Raw genomic sequence first — 22,915 nt, 5'->3', positions numbered from 1 at the left:
TTATTTTACAAAGTAGTTAGTCGACGTAAGCTTGTTGATTCATACTCCTTCCGTCTCATTAAGTGTCCTATTTTGATTTTTCAAGTATTTCTTGTTTAACTTTGACCGACAATATTTTTGTTTGTGTTGTATAATACTTGATGTAAAATATATGAATGGATTGGGTTTTAATGTATTTTACATTGATATAATTTTCATCAAGTATTATATGACACAGACAAAAATATTTACGGTCAAGGTTGCAAAAGAAAGACTTGAAAAGTCAAACTAGGACACTTATAATGGGACGGAGGGAGTACATAACATGCTCATGAGTAACCATCATCTGATTTTAACGTTCACCATTTGTTCATCACCATTTGATGAGCACTCTTTTTTAACAGATGATTAACTTGATTACACACTAAATTATACACTGCTATTTTCATCTTAATTACACACTAAAGCCTCCAAGCTCAAGTTATCATTTTCGCGTCGGTTTCGAGACTCACCTTCACCAATACGTAGATTAGTGGCGGATCTAAGAACTTTTTTCATATGGGTTCACCTTTTTCCGGTGTTCAAATTTCACACAACTAAACGTTAAATTTTTCGGGCCGGTCGGGCCTTATTATAGATATGATATAATACGATACCATAATATAACAATATGTTAATTTAAAAAAAATTTAAGGTCATTAAAAATGAAAAAAAAATACAATAAATGGGTTGTGGATGAGTGACGTGTGAATAGGTACTTTGGAAATAATCGGAAGCCAAAATGTTCTTTTTTAGCTACTAAAAACTCACAAACTAAATGCACAGTGATGGTTTACTAAAAAAAAAAAAAGTTACCAACAAAATGAGACATAAAAAGACTTGAACTTGAAACATTTCAAGTAAAACCCAAACTAATAACACAATGATGGTTAAAAAGAAAAAAAATGTAATCAAAATAGATCTTTGAAAGACTTGAACTTGTGACCTTTCAAGATGTCATGAAGTTTTTAAAGAAGGAGATTACCACTAGGCCATCTTAAAATCTTATGGGTTCACTAATACTTTTTATGTATTGTATTAACGTAAAATTTCAAAATTAGTGGGTTCCCGTGAACCCGGGGAACCCGCACTAAATCCGCCCCTGACGTAGATCCAAGCTAGACTGAGAGAAAACGTAAAGTCCGTTTCATCAAGCATTATCGATTCAAGTTCAAAAGGTTAGAACTTCATCTTGAAAAAACCCTTATAAAGTAGATCTAGATCTTAAAACAAACTTTAAAGCTAGATCTCATGTTATGGCTTACATTAGTAATGTTTAGTATGTTAAACGAGCTTAGACCAAGTGGGAAACAGGCCTAGACTTAGGCTAAATAACTTAAATAGGAAAAAAAATGGACCCAAACAGCCCTCTTTACGATGGCCCAGGACCGGGTGATGGAAATGGTGAGAGAGTCCGCGCGTGAGTTACTAACTCTTTGTTATTAGTTATATGATTCACGACTTTGTTTATCTGTTTGTTTCTGTTTTATAGAAACTGTTAATGTGCCTCATCAAGATATGACGACGGAGAAGCCTTTATCTCCGCCACCATCGAAAAAGAAGTCACCATCTCCCCCACCAACAACTGAGGAGCAACTGTCTACTCCGCCAACGATTGCTATATCCGATGACGCGTCTGGTTCTAAGGGTAAAGAACCTGTCAATGACGTTGAGGATCTGTTAACACATGATGCCCCTCATCAATCTCCTCCTCAGTTCACAATCCCTTTGCCACCATGTCGAACAAGTAGTGAAGATGTTTCTCACTCCCATCAGACTTCTTCTGATTTCTATGGGATGAGGAACCCTAAGGAGGATGATCGTCTTTTTGTCCCGCGCTGGACGATTGCACAAGGGTCCCGTTTTGTGGACCCGTATATCTGTGCAGAGTTCGTCAGCTGCGGGATTCCGCCTGCCGAGCGCGCTTTTCAGCGCGGATGCTCCCGTCATGTTATCGCCCAAGATTTTAATGTTGTCCTAGCTAATACTGTGTCTAGAGGACAAGAAATCATGCGAGTATGGCGTTCCATGGGAGAAAGGTGGGGGGAGATATCTCGGGCCGCCGACGAATCGAAAAAGGCAGAGGAAGAACAGCGTCTAAGAGCCAACACTGCCGAGTGGAAGCTCAAGGATGCTGGGATATCTCTTCAGGCGGAAAAGGACAGGCATGCTTCCGCTGCCCGCCAATGGGAAGAGGCAAGTAAGAAACAAAATGACATTGTTAAGGCCGCCCGAGATGAGGCCCACCGGAAAGGTGAGGACCTGGCTAAGGCTCTTGAAGCCAATGCTGCTTTGGAATCCCAAGTTACCAACCAAGGTAACATTATCCAAGCTTTCAAGGAGGAAACAAAGCTGAGGAAGGAAAAGGAAGATTTGCTGAATCAACGGGTGACGGACTTGACGTCAGCATATGATGCCTTTTTAAAGCTCACGAGGAGTCGGAGGCTCGAGTGGCCGAACTCCAAGAGAAGGCCAAACGGTCGGAGGAAGATCGTCAATGGCTAGTGGAGGAAGGACTTGGCCTGGTAAGTTTACTACCCTTCTGCTTATTTTTACTTGTGCTATCTCAATGACCGTCATCTGTCTTTTTATCAACAGGTTATCAAGCATATCAAGGAAGGGACGAAATTGACTGACAGTCTCGCCATACTGCTCAATACCTCGAGTCAGGCTGGTCGCTTGATTGGCTTTGAGGATGGTCTTGAGTATGCGAGAACAAATCGTCCAGTGGAGGAGCACCCGCTGCACGGGCTCAATGTTGTAAGAGAATATAACCGGCGAATGGAGGAATACGACAATCTGTCGTTTCCTATTCAGACTGTGATCCTTGAGTGTGCTGCGGCTGCGGATGGCATTCTGCGCTTGAAGGCGTATCTACAAGAAACATTTGAGGAGGCGCCATCCACTCCATCAAATTCTCCCAAGCCCGATACTCCCATTTCGAAGACTAAAGACCCGGAGGCCACGTAGTCCCGCTCGTAGAGTAGCTTAGTAAAATTTTTGTAACTGTTGCAAGTGTCTTATTTGTAATCCTTTTTTGACTTATCAATATAAGGAATTTTCACCTTTTATACTTTATCTTATGTTTAAAATATAAATTCCAGAATATAGAATATTTTTAATCGTCAATAGAGAAATACAACTTCTGGACACGTGGGTCCCTTCTGGCTTGCAAGCCAGGTAACATTGCTTGACGACACGCGGGTCTCTTCTAGGACGCGGGCTAAGAAGTTTTTTTAAGAACACGTGGGTCCCATCTGGCACGCGGGCCAGGAAATTTTGTTTAAGGACACGTGGGACCCATCTGGCACGCGGGCCAAGAAATTTTGTTTAAGGACACGTGGTTCCCAACTGGCACGCGTGCCAGGAAATTTTGTTTAAGGACACGTGTGTCCCATCTGGTACGCGGGCCAGGAAATTTTGTTGAAGGACACGTGGGTCCCATCTGGCACGCGGGCCAGGAAATTTTTTTTAAGGACTTTTCGCACTCAATATAAGATGTTTCATGTCCCTTTGTAATATTCATCGAGATATTTTGAAGCATTTCTTGAATCTTGCAAGTAGGGGTGGAGATATTTTATCATTATGTGGATAAGAGTGGAAAAAGAGGTGGCGGGACAATTGAAATGACGTGGGTGCCAATTATCGCCTGTCCTTCTTACTTTTCCAGCTTTTCCTGCCTAAAGTGTCGCCATATGGTTGGGCCTCATTTTCGCTCTCCACTGGCGACCATCCCATGACATTAATTGCGCTGGGTATAAACAAGGCAGTTTCGTCTCCTTTTTCATCTTATCACTTTCAAATTCTCTCTCTTTGCCTTTTGAACTCCAGATTTATCCTCTGCAAGTATTTTACCGGTTTTCATCGTGTATTCATTGCCTATTTAAGATAATGGCTGGAAAAAAGAAGATCACTCCATCTATTGACAACATCGTTGTTAATTTTAAAGTGAAAGACTATGAAGATATCGTCAATATTTATGGTCTAGCGCCGGAGTGGGAACTGGAGTACCCAGCCGCCGGATCTATTTCCAGTCAACCTCATTCGAAGAAGATGGCCTTATATGCTGAGGACTTCACCACCGGGAATCTTTGATTCCGGCTGACAATGTTCGGGGCTGTCTTGCAAGAATACGTTGTGAACTTATCTCAAGTGCACCCGTTCGGACTTTTGAGGATCCGACACTTTGAATTTTGTTGCCATGCCAACAATATAGTGCCCTCTATTGATAAGTTCGCCGTCTTCTACAAGATGGCGAGTCGTGGTGGGTGGTACAGCTGGTCCACCAAGGGTAGAAACATCATAGGCACTGAATCGCCACGCAGTGCCAATGAATGGCGTCCAAAGTTTTTTTGGATTCGAGAAGACGTTGTTCCCATCTTGATGGCCCGCCGTTCCTCTGAAGAGAAGCTGCCGGAGGTACGTGCCGTGCCTTATGCGAACCTTTCATGGTTCAAATCAATGACCGACGTACCCACGCCTATGCGTGCGATCCCTGAGGGGGGCATTGGTGCACGCTGGTATGAGCCGTCTATGGCTGTTCCCTGACTTGGAGCCTTTCTACGAGAAGCTTGACGGGAGTATGCATTCTCTTTCTTTTTAAGTATTTATGTTTTTTGAAAACGTTAACTGTTTAGTTTATGCAGGTTAGGGATCAATCCTGTGTACATTGCTGGATCGTATGCAGGGATTAATGGCTTGTCGCCCACGTGTTCCTAAACAGCCGCCGTTTCTTGAATTTACCTGCAACAACTTTTTATACCCCTCTTCCTTACGACCGGAACCAATGGTGTCCGAGGCGATGTTTGCTAAAGGTGAGGAGATACTCGCCAAAGGTGAGGGAATTCTGAATCCTCGTCCTCTTTCAGCACTCACTTCTAGTGGGGTGGTCATACTCCTCACTTCCAGTGATGAGTCATCACTCTATGAAGAAGAAGAATTCTCGGTTGACACTTCTGATGTTGAGAGTATCATGAATTTCACTGCAGGTCTAACCAGCAAAAGGAGGCAAAATCCGTCCACCAGCAAGGACCCGGATGCGGGGAAAAGTACTGCTGAGGTTGATACAAGCGAGGAAGAAAATGAGAATGTTGGTGCGGGTGCTGGTAAGCCAGTTGGTAAGGGCAAGTCACATTTGTCCAAACCCACTGTTACCAAGAAACACAAGAAGTTGAAGCTATCATACCGCATCAACTTCGCTGCGTCATCAAAAGTTATTCCAGGTATTACTTTACAACTTTGTTGTAATTATTATTTTTCTTAAGTTGTAATATATTTTTATGATGGGATGGAGTGTTTGCAGGTTCTGCGGGAGAAAATCCCAAGGGTCCGTCAGACCAAGGGAAGAAAGTTCCACCAACTACTCCACCCACATCTCCACTCAGATCTGTGTTTGAGCCAGTGCCCAACTCGCCGCTAAAGGGTGTCCGATACCTCATTGTCTTACAAGACACGCCTCCTGGAAAAGGTAAGCATGAAAGTACTTCTCATATTTTTCAGGAGATCTTTATGTCTCCTCCTGACTCTTCTTTTCCCTTTGCAAACCAAAGGGAACCAAACGTTGTTGCCACCATCTTGAAGCCATCCTCCTCACGTTCTTACGAGGACAAAGAGCCTGTAGGTTATGATTGTCAGACCAATCCACACGAGGATTCTCTAGTTCATCGACCACATTGGACTATTCTTCAGGGGTTGTTGTTTACTGACAACTATGTATGCAATGAATTCTTACAGCTGGGGATTCCTCATGCGAAGAGGGAACGCCAACGTGTGCGCCCTCTTCATGAACTAGCCAACTCTTTCTCCTAAAACCTAGCTAATACAGTCTCTATGAGTCAAGAAATATATTGAGACTGGTTAGTGATGAGTCACACGTGGGATGACCTGGAGAAGAGTGCTGAGGTAGGAAAGAAGGAGGTTAACGACTACCGCTTAGCTGCGAACACTGCTAAGTGGGAGTTATCCGATGCCAAGAAGGCTTTGGAGGAGGAAAGAGCGAGTAGGGTTGTTGCAGCCAGCAACTGGGAGGTGGCGTTTACATGCCAGAATGCCATCCTAGAAGCTTCTTGCGAGCAAACTCGTGCTAAAGAGAGCGAGTTGATGCAATATGAAGAGGCTAAAGCTACCCTTCAGAAGCAAATCGATGCTTTGAAGGCTGAGGTATCAGCAAAAGATGACCGAATTGCCAATCTCGCTGAGAAGAACAAGGAACATGCCTTAAGTTGTGCGGAACACAAGATGGACCTTATCCGCGCTAAGGCGGATGAGAAGTGGCTAATGGCTAAGGGAATTCCCCAAGTAACTTTCTTTCCCATAGTTTCCTTAGGTATAATGCATGTATTTAAATCATTATTTTCATATTTCCTTTTTGTAGGTTGTTGAGCATATCCGGGATAGTGCTGACCTTGGAGATTGCCTCGCGGAGCTGTTAGTGGCTTCCTCTCGAGCTGGCCGTCAGGCAGGTTTCCAGGAAGGCCTGGAGTTTGCGGAAGCAAATCACCGGCTTTAGGATTTTGATATTCATGGTCAAGATACTGCAAAAACTTATGCTGAAAAAACAGAAGCCTTTGACAACCTGACGTTCCTCATAGAGGAAGCAACGAAAGAACTTGCTGAACAAGATGACGGAGTTGAGCAGTGGAAAGCATACTTTGCCATTGGTCATGAAAAGGATAAGGAGGACCATGAAGAAGTGAACACCGATGGTGATGATGATGATCCTCCTTTGTAATTTTTACTACTATCTTGTATATGTAAGTGTTTGTTTTGTATAAGAAGTAATTTTTACTACTATCTCTTTTGGCGAATATAAGAAGTTTTTGTCCTTTACACTTTGTCTTATGTAAATAATATAAGTGTCAGATTGTAGGATCTTCTTAGTCGTCAATTAAAGATTACATGAAATAATTTTAAGGACACGCGGGTCCTTTTTGGCATGCAGGCCGAGAAAAAATTCCGTTCATACGATACTTGTACATAACTTTAATCAATTTTCTTTAATAAGAAAGGCGCGCAGGCCTGAATATATTACAACTGATCAATATTAACCATCTCTTTTACTAATCTATTAGGGCACGCATGACAAATTAAAAAGTATATAGCAAGAATCTTGTTCAAACGTAGCATTTCTTCAATTGTGCAACATTCCAATTTCTAGGGATATCTATCCCATCTAACTTTTCCAACTTGTATGCGCCCTTTGATAGTACTTCTTTGATTTTGTAAGACCTCTCCAAGTTGTGGCCAGTTTACTCGGAGGCTCTTGGCCAGATACTTCGTTATTGCGGAAGACAAAATCTCCAACATCGAAACTACACTTTTTAACCCGCGAGTCATAATATTTTTGCAACTGGCGTTTGTAATTATGCTGCGGATTAAAGCCAATTCTCTCCTTTCTTCGAGGACATCCAAGTTCATCTGCAGCTCTCTTTCGTTGTTAATGTTCACCGATGTTCATGCGGATGGAACTTCAATTTCCGCTGCAGAATTACTTGACTTCTTTTGGGTGTGAAATGCCCAAAGTACGTGGGGCAATTCGTCCACCGGTTCGTTTAGTTCCTAACATTGCCTTAATCCCGTCTTTGATGGCTCTGTTGGCTCTCTCAACTTGGCCATTGGCCTGCGGGTGGGCTACCGAAGTAAAAACATGGGTGACCTGAAGTTCTTTCAGCCACGCTTGCAGCCCACTATCCACTATCCGCGAACCTGGTTCCGTTCTCACTGGCAAGCTCTTGTGGTAGACCAAAACGGCAGATGATAAATTCCCACAAGAATTTCTTGACGCTGGATGCAGTGATGGAGGCAACCGGTTTGGCTTCCACCCACTTAGTAAAGTAGTCAATAGCCACAATAAAAAATTTGACGCGCCCTGGAGCTTCTGGGAATGGACCCATGATATCGATAGCCTACTTTTGAAACAGCCAAGCAGATGTTACTGGTACTAACTCGTTTTTTGTACGCAAGGTATTGGGAGCATGACGCTGGCATGAATCACATTTCATTATTTCTTGCATCGCGTCCATGTGCATCCCTGGCCAATAATACCCTGCGTTCATGAGTTTGGCTCATGAAGGCCACAAATTCCCTCATGAACTTCCCTTATCAAGTAATTCGCATCCTCGACATCCACACATCTCAGGAGTGGACCGGGGAAGGATTGTCGGTATGAAATAGCATCCTGTACTTGGTAGTTCAAGGCTTCATGTCTAATCTTTTGAGCCGCAGCCTTTCCTTCCGGGAGTGCTCCGGATGATAGATATGCTACAATTGGCGTCATCCATGACTCGACACCAGATTTTATCACTAAGACTTGATGTTGCGGGACAGATGGTCAATCAAGGACTTCTACGCGAATGTCTTTCGTAAAGTGCTCAAAATTTGTTGAAGCCAATTTGCTAAGAGAATCCGCCGATTTGTTTTCATTTCGCTTGATGTGGATAACTTTGCAAGATAGAAACTGAAGGATCAATTCCTTTGCTTGCGACAAATATGAAGCCATCACATCATTTTTTGCTTCATAAGTCCCACTGGTCTGCCCTGCGATCAACATAGAATCCACACGCGCTTCCAGATGTTTTATCCCAAGCTTCTTGGTAATCCGCAAGCCTGCTAAGAAAGCTTCATACTCTGCCTCTTTGTTGGTACTTTTAAAGTCCAACTTTATGACGTAGGTAAATTCATGACCCTCGGGGTTCACCAACCTGAGGCCTGTGCCTGATCCTTCATTACTTGAAGCCCCATCCGTGAATAATGACCAAACCTGGTCTCGTTCAGGAGGAATTAGGATTTGCTGTTCAACCAGGCACTCTTCCTCCTTTTTCTGGTCAACTAGACAAAGTCTGCTAACACTTAGCCCTTAATCGCCGGTCTAGGCCTATATTCAATCTCATGTTCTCCAACTCTATGTCCCACTTTGCTAATTGCCCAGACAATTCTGGCTTGCTCAACACATTTTTCAGTTTTTACCTTGTTAACACATTGATGGGATGACCTTGGCAATATCTTCGAAGACGCATGGCAGCATAGACCAGTGCTAAAACCAGCTTTTCAAGCATTGAATATCTGGTTTCTGGAGTTGTCAAAGTTTTACTGACGTAATAGATAGGTGTTTGAACATTTTTTCTATCTGTCAGTAGGACGGCCCCAATGGCAGTATCCGATGCTGATAAGTATAACGTCAAAGGCTCCCCCGCATGCGGTGCTGTCATGGTAGGAAATTCCATCAAGCATTTTTGACCTCTAGAAATGCTTGTTCAGCTTATGCGTCCATTTGAAGTGTGCTTTGTTGATACAATTTCTCAGAGTTGAGACGAACGGGTAAGATTTAGCGCATGATTAGCTAAGAATCTGTTCAGCGCAACCAACCTTCCATTAAGTGTCTGCACTTCTTTGAGGGAGGAAGGTGAAGGCATGCGGGCTACCGCCTGAACCTTATCTGGATTGGCATTGAAAACCACACCTGTTACTATTACACCCAAAAATTTTCGTTCTTCCACTTCGAAGGAGCACTTGCTAGGGTTCAGTTTCATGTTGATCTGCCTGAGAGTCTCAAACGTTTCCTCTATATCTCGAAGCATTTGATCTTCCTCCACACTCTTTATCACCAGATAATCCATATACACTTCCAGATTTCGCCCAATCTGACCCTTGAAGACCTCATCCATCAAACGTTGATATGTAGCACCCGCGTTTTTCAATCCAAAGGGCATCATCTTGTAGCAAAATATGCCTTGTCTGTGCGAAACGTTGTTTTGTCCTCATCACCTACCGCCATGCGGATCTGATGGTAGCCTTTGTAGGCGTCGAGGAAACACTTTCTGCATCAACTTTGAGGTCGATTTCTGGAAGTGGGTAACAATCCTTTGGACACGCTTTGTTTAGATCTTTGAAATCTATGCACATTCGCCATGTCCCATTGTTTTTGGGAATGATGACTGGATTAGCGACCCAGTCTGGTACTGGATTGGACGGATGATGCTAGCATGTAGAAGGTCTTGAACTTGTTCGTTCGTAGCTTTGGTTTGTTCCGGACCCATCTTGCGCTTCTTTTGTACAATTGGCGTGAACGCTGGGTTTACCCGTAACTTATGCTCTGCAATCCTCCGCGGGACACCAGGCATATCTGCGGGTTGCCATGCAAAGATGTCTATGTTCTTCGTTAACAGTTGCTTTAAAAATGTCCTCACTATCTCAGAGATAGCGGGCCTGATTGTTAAGGTTTTGTCCGGAAACTTCTTGTTCAATACCCACTTTTCTGGATCAGCCCTCTGAACTTGCTTTGGAACTTTGCTGGGTTTTGAACTTTTTGTCGTGAAGCAGTGACGATTAATGCGGATGATTGCCACACCAGTGTGAGTCGGAACTCCTACCGCCCCGTGTGTTGTGGAAGGATGAGCATTAAAGTCACCAATTGCCTCACGACCCAAGATTATATCATGCTTTGATGTCAAGGTAAGACAAAAAATTCAACATCTTCAGTTCTTGAATGAATTCTATCACTAAGAGTGACTGGAAAAGATATTACCCCTTGCGGGGGCATCACTTCACACCCAAATCCAGACATAGGTGCCTGAATCGGCTTCAGCCTCACCTTGTCATCTTCATCCAGTTGTTCAAAGTATTGTTCATATATTATGTCCGAAGTACTTACAGTATCAAAGAAGACATAATGACATAATGTGAACAATAATGGCCTATGAGGGTAGTGATTATCAAAGGATTCTTGTTACAAGGTCCTCTTTTTACCCGCGGAAAAATTACAGGTTCATTCTTCCATTCCTCGTCATCAAACTCTCACCTCTTCCCTCCAACTTTGTGTCCGCCTTGTATCATGTGAACATTCAGGTCCTTGACCTGCTTCTTGGGCGGGCCATGACTATCTTGCGCGGGAGCTTTACTAGTCCCTGGTCTTGCACCTTTGACCAAGTGTCTAAGCTTTCCAGACTTTACAGCCGCCTCGATTTCTCCTTTCAAAGCTATGCATTAATCTGTATTATGACCTATGTCATCATGAAACGAATAGTGTTTCTTAGGGTTGAGGAATGATCTTTTCGTGAGTGTTTGAGGTTTCCTGAAATTCATGTTCTCAGTAGTAAGAATCTCTGAAGGAGTCTTCGACAATGGAGTCCAGTTATTGGTGACTCGCGCTGAAGAGCTCGCTTTGTTTTTGTTGCCTATCAAAGATCTGGCATCGAATTGCTTTGATGATTCTGCGGAAGGCTGGAGCCTTGACCAAATTGTTCCTTTGGCCTGTCTATTTGGTCGCGGAGTTTGAAATTCCACTTTTGGAGTTTGTTTTTGGCTACCTGAGCTTAAAGTCTTCTCTGTTCTTGTGAACAGTTTTTTCCGCGAACATTATTTCGTCCCAAGTTTTGGGCATTCCATCTCTGCCGGTAAATGTTCAGACCAAATCATCACTTTTCACATTCTTGCGAAAGCTCCCCTCAGCATGTCTTCGCAGATTCCACCGATATTAAGACTTTCGTTGTTAAACCGAGTAAAAAAGTCTTCGATAGACTCATTGTTTCGTCTAACCACGACTAATATCTCAGAAGGATCACGAGTCTGCTTCTTCTGCTGACTAAAATGCTGGGAAAATTTGGCTACAAAGTCATCCCAGATCTTGATTTGTCCGTCCTGCAACTTCTCAAACCATTCACGTGTTGGGAAAAACGGTTCCGAATAATCACTCACACAATAAATGTGTCGAAAAGAGATTTAATGACGGTTGCTATTTTGGGAAAGAAAACTGTTTGTTAACGGCGGAATCAGAAACAAACAGTGTAGTTGCTAAAAGATTAATGAAAAGTAACTAACACACAAGAATCACTCAAAAGATTTCCATATATATAAACGAATCATACAAATGTTAATCGATTTAGGGTTTCTTGGTTGAAAGTTATATCCGTACTATTCTATGACAGCCGTCACACTCACAAATATTCTCTCTGAATTAATTGGCTTTCCGTAGCAGGCGTGCCCTAAAATATTCCTTTTATAGGCCTAACACCTTCAGAAAGCTGTCATTCCTTCCAGAAACCCTAAATAAATAATACATATTCAAATTACATATTCAAAACTATACTAATTGTAAAACAGGTCTTCCGGGTAGACTTTGCATAAGTTGTCTTCACCGGGTAGGCTTTGTGCCTTTTGTCTTCAACAGGTAGACCTGATAACCTTGAAGTGTGCTTGGGAACAGTTCTCCGGGTAGAATTTACTTAGAGTATTTTCCTAAGAAAATACTCACCTAGCAGACTTCAATCTTCTTGATCATATCAGACTTTGCCCGACATGATCTTACGAGCAACCTTGTTCTTCAATGATCCTTTAAACTCCTTGCTAGGGAATAGCTTATTAGCAAAGAAAAGTGTGCTTGGTAACACTGTAGCCTGCTTGAGTTGAACCCTGCCTGATGTAACTTGAGATATTTCATTACTTACATCAAGCCTACTCGGACCACTGCATTATTAATGAATACCTTGCCCGATCTTCCAATCACTTGGCTTCAAGAGCTTGGTTAGCCAAGAGCCTACTAGGAGGCAAACCTTGCTTGGCAATAAAGAACAATCTTGCTAGACATAGTGAACCTGCTCGGGTATGCACTAAAGAAGATTTCTAGAAGATAACCTTGCCCGATGGACAAAATACCTTGCTAGGGTAAGAAAACCTTGCCCGGGAAACCAAGTGTGCTCGGATTCCATACTTAGCGATTTCTTAGGAGGTTGAGAAGATTCCAATCTTCCCTATACTTTTCTTAGGTCAAATCTTGACTCAACAATCTCCTCCTATATTGTTACACCTCAGCTGTCCTAAAACATCTCTAAGGTTACATACACTTAGTTAAAAATACATATTCAAATCAAAGTCAAACTTTTACATATCAAAAGTTAAAATATTACATATTTAGAGTTTTGTCCGTAGACATTACAAAGCAAAGCCTATTCTAAAGATCATCTTCTTCTTGCATCATAGGCTACATGTCTTCTTTCCACTCTGACCGTTCCTGCTCTTTGCTGAAAAATTGACAAAATTCGATAATGAGGGTGGTTTTCTAGAATTGTCAGTCCAACAATATCCCTCAAATCTTTTTCACGCAGAAAGGTCAGATCATTGTCAGTATTGATGATGCCCAAGATGAGTCCATCTGAGTTTCGTAACAGGAAATGGCCTTCATTTTCCTTGTATTCAATCATAGCTATTCGACCATTCTTTTGGACCTCATAGTTGGGTCTGACCATCCTTCTTCTCATACAGATACATGTATTCAAGTTAGACAAGGAATTGGCTTGTCTGAGTTTTGAGAAATAAGCATGTTCTGCATCCCTTATCTTCCTCATTCGAGTTATTCTTCTGGTTCTTTCATGCTGGGTAAGCTCCCATTTCTTCCTTTGACTTAGTAGAGGAAAACCCTTCTCAGCTTCAGATTTCAGATACTTTGATAGATCATTTTGCTGTCTGCCGGCCAATTTTCTGCTATCATGATAGTCATACAAAGTGAGATTGGCCATTTTCTCCAGTTGTTCTCTTGTGTACTTAGCAAAATCATCTCTAAAAATGATGTCTCTCAATTGTCTACTTTGCATGATTACTTTCAGATACTGAGAGACTAAGTCATAGAACAGTCATTGGTAGATCCACATGTGCATGTGGTCTTGTCATTCTTTTGAATCCGGCTCTACTTGACTCTCCCCTGTATGATGATGGGGGTTGCCTTGATGCAGAGGGCCTAGTTGGGATAGACTTCATTGGTTTTCTAGGCCTTGATATAGCAAAAGCTTTCATATACATGGATTCAATCAGCTCAGCAGGGTAGTTGATCAGATCTGCAAAGGTTTCACCTGCATCTTTGCAAAGGCTTATAATCATTTGAACTACCCTTGGATTATTCATTAATCCTGCAGGCACAAATCTCCCCTCAACGAAACTTCTTGGATTTTCACCCTCAAAGAGGACTTTCTCCCATTCAGCCTTTTGCAAATAAAATAGTTCCTTCAGTTGATCTTTATCAAGTGCATGAAAGGCGTTCACATCCATTCCCTTTTGATATACCATTATGCCTCTCAGAATCTGAATCATTTCTTCATTCTCCCATGGAACTATGGGTTCATCAAGAGGTTCAGGTTTCACTTCCATTGGGATTGGTGTATCATCAGCTGTTGCCCCTTTTGATTTTTGTTTTTCAATTTGGGCCTTTTGTTTCTACCTTAGATTCATGATCTTTCTTTTCTTTACTGGGGGTTCTTGTTGCTCTTCTCTTGATTTCCTGGTAGATGACTCAGGTTGAACTCTCTTTAACTGATCTTTCTTTTTAAGCTTGTTATAGTGTGACTCAACAACGGCCTTTGATAGGCTATTTACCATCTCTGGTGCCATCCCTTTATCCACACTTTCCAGCATACTTCTTTCTCAATTCATTAAGCTTTTCAGTCAGTTCAGCATCTCTTGCAAGTTATTCCTTTTCTTTTCTCTGCACATCTTCTCTTATTGTGTTGTAAAGCTTTTCAAGATCCTCAAGTTTGAAATGTGACATGTCTTTCTCAGAGAAATTATGTTTTCTCAGTTAATCTATGAATCTTTGACTGTCCCTGTTCTTTTTCTGCATTTGTTTGTTAATGATATCCCTTTCTTTGTTCAATCTTCTTTGCAACTCATCATCATTCAAAGAAGCTAAATTTTCAAAACTTATACCAAGACCCATCAATTTGATCACCAAAGGGTTTTTCCTTTTAGCATCTATCAAACTCTGCTGAATGTTTGCCCTTTGTTCTTCAGTCATTGTAACTTGTGGGGACACAACATTAGCCTTTGCATCAGCTTTACCCTGTTCATTGTCATCATCATCATCATCATCAGATTCATCAGTAGAGTCTTATTTCTCAGTGGATTCATTGACAGCATCTATCTTCTCATCATCAGGGTTGAGTAAATCCTCAGGCCTAACAATCTGTGTTGGAATAGGCCTTATTGGACTTGGCTGGTCTTTAGGGCTTGCAGCAAAGTATTCATACTCATCATTCCATCTAGCATCTTTCAAATTAGGTACATCTTCATGCCTTATAGTTTGAAGTGGAACATGCCTTATGGGGCTTTCCATCTCTTCAACATAATATTCATTTTTCTCATCCCATTTTCCTCTTTTTGCAGATTTTTCTTTTTCGCCCTGATCATGATTTTTCCTTTTTCTTGAATAAAACTTCTCAAATTTTCTTACATTCTCATGAATTTTTGAAGCTTTAGCCATAATTTCCTCAAATGTTTCTTCAGTTTGTTTCTCATGTTTCTTTTCAGGTTCCTGTTGAGGTTGGTTTGAGGATTGTGCAAACATACTTACTACCATAGCCAAAGAGTTATCAACTTCCTCAGCTCTTTTCAAATTGATCAAAATTTCAATCACAACTTGATTATCAGCCTCCTCTTCATTAAGAACTTTTGAAATGTTGGCTTGCTCAATTAGTGATTCCTGCCCTGCCAGCTCCTTTTGTGTTAGGATTCGGGCAGTGTGTTCCCTATCCCATGTTTCTTTCATAGTTTGTTCCAACCTTCTGGCAACAGCAGCAACAATCTCATCCACTTCCTCTTCTTCTCTACCAACATTTTCCTTAACAGGCTCTTCTTCCTCATTATCCTTGTTAACTTTTGCTTTTCCTTTATCCATTCTTCTTTTCAAATCTTCCCCATTTTCTGGTGGGAAATCATCAATATCTCTATCCAACTCATCCATTTCCTCATCATGCTCTACCCTCTTGGAGCTTTCAGGTTGTTCAATTTTAGGTTCAGTGAATGCTAGCTCCTCAGTAGCAGCATCATCATCATGTATAACATCAGTTTGAGCTTCTGTTGTAGCTAAAATATCAGTCAACACATCAGTCTGCATATCAATGGCCACATCAGTGGTAGCCACATTTTCATCAAAGTTTATCTTTTAAATTCCATCCCATGTCTCCTTTTCACCTCTCACCTCATCATCATCTCTCTCTCTATTCACAACATTCAACACTTCATTATTAACATCATAATCCTGCTCATTTCCCTCTGACACATCAGCCTCATACTCATCATCAGTTACCCTTCTTTCACTACTGTCCTCATCATCATCATAAGCATTTAATAAACAAGCCAAACCATCATTGTTTGACATCACACCAGCATCAACCATCACAACATCATCAGTAACGGCAGCATCAGTTGGTTCATTTATATTCTCCCCCTGTTTTGGGGCAGCTGAGGTCTTCTCAACCTCTTGCTCCAGGGTTTGAATCCGTGATTGTGCAATAGCCAAATGAGCCTTTAAATCCTCATTCTCCTTTCTCAGATCAATATTTTCTCCCTTCAGATCAATGTTTTGACAAATGAGGTTGAAATTTCTTTGTAGTAGGAAGATACTTGAGGGAGGGGTATCAGATGGTGAGGTTATAGGAAGAGCTTGTGACTGATTTGGATCAGGGACATGGTTTGTTTGAGGTGGGGTTTGGGTTATGGGTTGAGGTGGACATTGGTGTAATGGTTTAGTTTGGCTTAGGTTTAGGATGGATGTATGAGTTAATGGGGATTGGATAGTTTGGTCATTTAGTGGTGGAGAGGAAGGTGGTGTTTGTGGTGGGGTTTGATATGTTTGAGCAATTGGTGATGGTGGGTAGGGTGGGGTTTGTGGTGGAGTGTCAAATGGTGTGGTTGGTGGTGTTGGTATGATTTGTGACTCCCCCTAAGGTTGTACATTGTCATCAAAATTAGCATCACCCCCTTCTGCATTGCCAGCATCATCATCATTGTCATCCCCTTCATCATCAGAGTCATCATCTCCTCCATCACTCCCATCAACATCATTATCATCATCTTCTCCATCACTCTCTTCATCCTCTTCATCTCCCTGTACTTCCTCTGCCAAAATCTCATGCAGATGAGGAATTGCAATATCATCAACCATCAGCCATGGGAGATCTTCATACACGACATCCGGATTGAATTTGCTTGTACTACTCAATGTTGCAATCCTCTTGTATGTATCCAGATCTTGTAATAAATGAGTGATCCCAGTAATAGGTAATTCCTCCAACTCCTGATTGAAAATGATTTGTAAAAATCTGGGATATGCCAAGAATCTATCTGTGTTTCTCTTCTTTAAGTTGCTCACAAGTCCTCCAAAGATCATCAAAAAATTAAAAGGATATCTGAACAGTATAAAAACTGTGGCATTTGACAGATTCCGACTTATAAGGGTCCATGAGCCTTTTCAAGGGCCAAAACCATGAATGATGTCATGAATTAAAAATCTATATAAGTTGGGGAACATTCCCTTCTGGAATTGTCCTTCATGCACTGTCTCCTGATAACCCATCATCTGACTGAATATTCTGAAAAGTTGGTAAGTTGTTAAGTGAAGTGATTCTGGGTTACCATCATTCAACTGCAATCATCGTCGAATAATCCCTTCTTCTATCCGTATCTCTTGATTTGCAATAGTGGCTTCTATTCTCCTTTCGTTTACATCATCAAACAGTCTCGCTAATTGCCAAAAATCAAGTGAATGATTTCTGTAGATAGTAGGGCATTCTGTCAAAGCAAAATTAATGTTTAATAGTTGAAGCCATCTTATAATCACATCAACTTCTTCATTAGATAGAGTGACTTGAAACAAGGCACACATGTTGTGCTTGTGCTCAAAGACATATCTTGGTTGATTTGCATTCGCCATATCTGATAAACATAATCAAACGCATTCAAAATAGAAATTAGTCCTAAAATTCACAACTTTAACTAATTTCAAGTTATAAATTTGAAGAAGAAAGAGAGAAATGTCATTAAGAACCTGATCTTCGACAAGTTTATAACCTACACATCAAAAAACAGAGATTTTAGTAAACATGAATAATCATAGCCCATTAGCACTTAATCGTGGCCGGAAAACGTTTAATTAAAGCTTACCGAGTCGGATTGTGAGGGCTGATAAATTAGGGTTAGGATTATGATGAATGCGATAAGTCGGTTAGGTTTCTTTCGAGAGCAATCAGTGGAAGGAGAGAGAGAGAGAGAGAGAGAGAGAGAGAGAGAGGAAAATAATGTTGAAAAATCTCTCTCTTTCCCTCTTATATACCTTTTGAAAGTGGGTTTTAAATGTTTTTTGTCGTTTAGTGAGTTAATAGCTGTCATACAATAATCTTATACATTAAAAGTTTTAACACTTAAAAACCTTACCCGATAAAGATCAAGTATCAAACCTTGCCCGTACATGTTCATTATAGAAGACAAGGTTTGCTCGGTCTCCTCCACTTATACAAAGCTTGCTCGATTAAGTCAATTAAGAATTTAAAAGTAAATTTAAGTAAAATGAAGAATGCTTACTTGAAATACAGGATTGCTTGAGAATTGAATCACAAGACGAATAATCAAGTATAAAATATCAAGTAGGCAACCTTGCAAGGAATCAGTTAAGATGCCCAAATAAATTTCTCATACTTCTTATCTTACTCGAATAATTTATCCTATCGCAAACCTTACCCGAAAATTGTTCACAATATTCAATCAAGTATACTTTGATGCAAAGTATGCCCGAAAAACATTCAAGAAATACAAAGTTTGCTAGGAGTGGATTCCTAACACAAAGTGTACTCGGAAAGTCAAACCTTTCAAAAAATATAAAGTGTGCTAGGAGTGGTTTCCTAACACAAAGTTTAATTGGAAAGTCAAACCTTTCAAGAAATACAAAGTGTGTTAGGAGTGGATTCCTAACACAAAGTGTACTCAGAAAGTCAAACCTTTCAAGAAATACAAAGTGTGCTAGGAATGGATTCCTAACACAAAGTGTACTCGGAACGTCAATTTGAAATTACCAAGTATATTAAGGAAACATTTGAAAATTCAAAGTGTGTCCGAAATATAAAGTGCGCCTGGGAAACTAGGTCTGCCCGAAAACATTTGTAGTTTCAAGGAATCGTAATCACAAAACACATAGCTTGCTAGAAATGAATTTAAACAGTAAAACAAACACCTACGTGTGCTAGAAATTTCAAAATCACTAAAGCTTGCTAGAGTATCACATCAAATCACAAAGCTTGCTATATTAACATAAAACATCCTATAGAACAGTTAAGTTTGCTAGAAGGTTTAGAAATCAATCAAAGATTTCTAGGAAACAGTGCAATCATTCATATCAACTAGTTTGCTAGAAATAGATGTACTTTCAAACAAATCACTAAAGTATGCTCGAAAGTCTTAACTATATAAAAGCTTTCTAGAAAGCATCATATTCAAACATACACAAATATCAAGCTTTCTAGGAAAGTAAGTAGAATAGTGTACTCTACCCAAAACGTGTTAAGTACTTCAAAGCATGCCCGTAATTGATAAACTTAGATAAAAACATCCAAGTATGCCCGGAAAGGTTATAAATAATCAAACCTTACCCGAAATTACATAATCAACCTTTTTTAGGTAAAATGCAACACTTTTTGACTTAAACACAATATCAGTTATATTTATCATTGAAAACTTATTGTTTAAGAGCAAATGGTGCATTTAGAGATTAAATTTCAGTTATGTTTCCTTTCAAAACAATTTCTTTTCTTTTGCTGAAAAGATCTCAGGTATGGGATCATATTGACTAAGTAGCTTTCTCAATACTTCATTCTCAGCATTATTATGACAACATAGACAGGTCAACAACAGGTTTAGACTTAGCATGAATTTCATCTCTTTGGTGATATGATTTAAATTTCAATTAATGTGCATGATTCTCAATGCATAACATATTGGTTTTTTGATACTCCATATCTATTCTCAAGGCTTATTTGGCTTTCTCCAGATCACCCTAAGTTGACTTTGACCCCTGGATTTGGTCAAGATTTTAATGACATAACATCTTTTAAAAAATTGTTGGATTTTTCTTTTCAAAATTTAGAAATATATGTGAGGTTGAACGTTGGACTTACACGCCACGCAAGTCGGACTTACAGGCCTTTCATTCGGAATGTTTAAAGGACTTATATGATTGCCTCAACCCCTGTAGTTCTAGAATTAACCCTCATGTTTGCATTTCTTTATAAATAAAATTTGTGAACATAGATCAACTTTTGGTTGATAAAATATTTAAAATCATGTAGTTCACAGTTGTTCTTTGTCATTCTTAAATCAGATAGTTCTTTTTGGTGACCAAATACCAACAGACTTGTGTATGATTGAATAATCACTTTTCTGCCTATCATTTGGAAAGATTTATCTAGGAACATGCATAGAGAACAATGTAACTCCACATAAGACATATCAGTTTCTTTATGTTTATGTCACCTTAGATTTTACACATCATGGGAAAGCAACCATACATGTCAATGACTGTACTAAGTGCCCTTTTAGCCTAATAAATCCATATGATTGGCTAAGTAGTCAATGTACTATGATTTCCCAAATTAAATAGTTTTAAATTCGGGCACCCTAGTATCTCCTATTTGACAGGTAAATAGCTATCCTGTTTGACCACAAGTGGTCAACAGGATCAAACATATATGTGAGTAAATGTCCTTTCAAAACAGAGTTATTGACATAATTTTAAGTGAAAGAATAGAAAACAAGTTACAATTTCCCCAAATGCTTTCAGTTTTTCTGGTTTATGGCTATCCTTTCAATCTGAGAACAAATGATAGGACCAAACATATACAAGTATATGGCCTTCCAACTTAAGCAAATGATATAATTTTTAGCAAAAGTAAGTCTCTGAGATTTTTCATTGAAAATTTTATTTCAAGCATCTACAAAGCTTTGAACTGAATAGTATTATCATGTCTCAACACCATTAACAACTTGCTCTTGCATATTCAAAAGATGTTTTGATCAAACATGTTTGTTAACAATTTTCAATCATGCATATCATTTTGACAAAAACACATTTTGACACAATCACAAGCATATCATACTCAAATCATGATCATCAATAATGTCATTAAAACAAGCAGACTTCACACAATTCATAGTCTAACTAATCCTAACAGCATCACCTGATCAGATTAAACACATAGTCAAACAAACAATCATGACATCAGATAAGCATTTAATCAATTTAGACAATTCAAACTACTTATCATAATATCCAATCAGTCAACTGATAAATAAACATAAGCATCAATGATATCAAATCAGCACAGATATTCACTTAAGCATAAATCAGTTATCATCAAAAAGTATGATAATCAAGCACATACACACAAAATTCATCAAGACTTAAATAGATAGTCAGTTTGCACAGTCAAGCACACATCCTCAATCAGACTTCATCAAAATTGATCATCCCCAGGGCTTTCAGGAGATAGTTGAACCTGGTTCTATCAAGTGGTTTGGTGAATAGGTCAGCCAAGTTGTCACTTGTATCAACTCTTTTCATTTCAATCAAACCTTTTTCACTACAATCTTTTATGAAGTGATGTCTGATTTCAATGTGCTTAGTCTTAGAATGTTGTACTGGATTCTTAACAGTAAAGTATGCAGCAGTATTGTCAATAAAAATAGGGGTTTTCAGAAAATTCAAACCATAGTCCAGCATTTGGTTCTGAATCCAGAGAACTTGTGCACAGCAAGCAGATGCAGCAATTTATTCAGATTCTGCTGTTGATATTGACACGGTGGTCTGCTTCTTGCATTGCCATGACACTAGCCTGTCTCCCAAGAATTGACATCCACCTGAGGTTGACTTCCTGCTCATGTTGCAGCCATCATAATCACTATCTGTGTAGGCAATCAAATCAAAAGACTTGTTCTTTGGATACCAAATCCCCAAGTCTGGTCTTCCCTTCAAATATCTAAGAATTCTCTTGACTGCATCCATGTGAGAAACTTTTAAACTTGACTGGAATCTTGCACAGACACACACATCATACATAATGTCAGGTTAATTAGGTACATCAGGGATCCAATTTTGGCTCTATATTCATGTTCATCCATAGGCTCCCCCTTTTCATCCGCTATCATCTTTTCTTTTTTGTCTATTGGAGTTTAAGTTGTTTTGAATTCATGACATTTGAACTTATTCAAAATTTCCTGCACATATTTAGTCTGGTAGATGAAAATCCCATCAGTTTTCTGTTGGACTTGCAGTCCCAGAAAGAAGTTCATTTCTCCCATAGAGCTCATACTGTATTTAGATTTCATCACCTCTTCAAACTCCATACACATTTGTTCACTGGTTGACCCAAAGATGATATCATCCACATAGACTTGTAACAATAGCAAATCTGATCCTTTCCTTTTGTAGAAGAGTGTCTTGTCAATAGCTCCCCTCTGGAAACCATTTTCAAGCAGATGGTTTGACAACTCATCATACCATGCTCTAGGAGCTTGATGCAATACATATAAGGCTTTGTTTAACTTATACACTCTGTTAGGATACACAGGCTCCTCAAAACCTGGTGGTTGAGTTACATACACCACTTCATCAATCTTTCCATTTAGGAATGCATATTTGACATCATGTTGGAATGCCTTGATATTCTTTGAGACAGCATAAGCAAGAAAAATTCTTATGGCTTCTAGTCTTGCAACTGGTGCAAAGACTTCCTCAAAGTCAATCCCTTCTTCTTGTAGGCATCCAAGTGTAACAAGTCTGGCTTTCTTCTTAATCACAATACCCCTCTCATCCCTTTTATTTCTGAAAACCCATTTTGTTCCAATTGCATATCTGTTTCTTGGCCTGTCCACAAGCTCCCAAGCATGTAGATCTCTGAACTGAGCCAACTCCTCTTGCATTGCTACTACCCAGCTGTTGTCCTTTAGTGCTTGAACAATGTTCTTTGGTTCTATCTGGGATAAAAAGCAGGAGTACAAATAGATGTTTGCAGATTCAGAATGACTTCTTGTAACTCTTTCATATATATCTCCAATGATGTTTTTAGAAGGATGATTCTTTTCAACATAAGGG

At 40.0% G+C, this 22,915-nt stretch overlaps 1 protein-coding gene across 1 annotated transcript; it reads right to left on the bottom strand.

The window, feature by feature from the left end:
• Window positions 1–8,347: 8,347 nt before the first annotated feature.
• LOC143605052 (uncharacterized) lies at window positions 8,348–9,224 on the bottom strand. Its single transcript, XM_077081311.1, has 2 exons — window positions 8,983–9,224; window positions 8,348–8,855 (listed from the first exon to the last, which is right to left on the bottom strand). Exons 1-2 carry the CDS (start codon window positions 9,222–9,224, stop codon window positions 8,348–8,350), a joined length of 750 nt encoding a protein of 249 aa, XP_076937426.1.
• Between the last annotated feature and the right edge of the window lie 13,691 nt (window positions 9,225–22,915).

The sequence above is a fragment of the Bidens hawaiensis genome, unplaced genomic scaffold, assembly GCF_021521415.1.
Source record: "Bidens hawaiensis isolate Kalapana, Puna unplaced genomic scaffold, B.hawaiensis_p1.1 tig00067784_1, whole genome shotgun sequence".
Lineage (NCBI taxonomy): Eukaryota > Viridiplantae > Streptophyta > Magnoliopsida > Asterales > Asteraceae > Bidens > Bidens hawaiensis.
The sequence above is the reverse complement of the archived record's forward strand: the minus strand, read 5'-3'. Positions and strand labels throughout refer to the sequence as shown.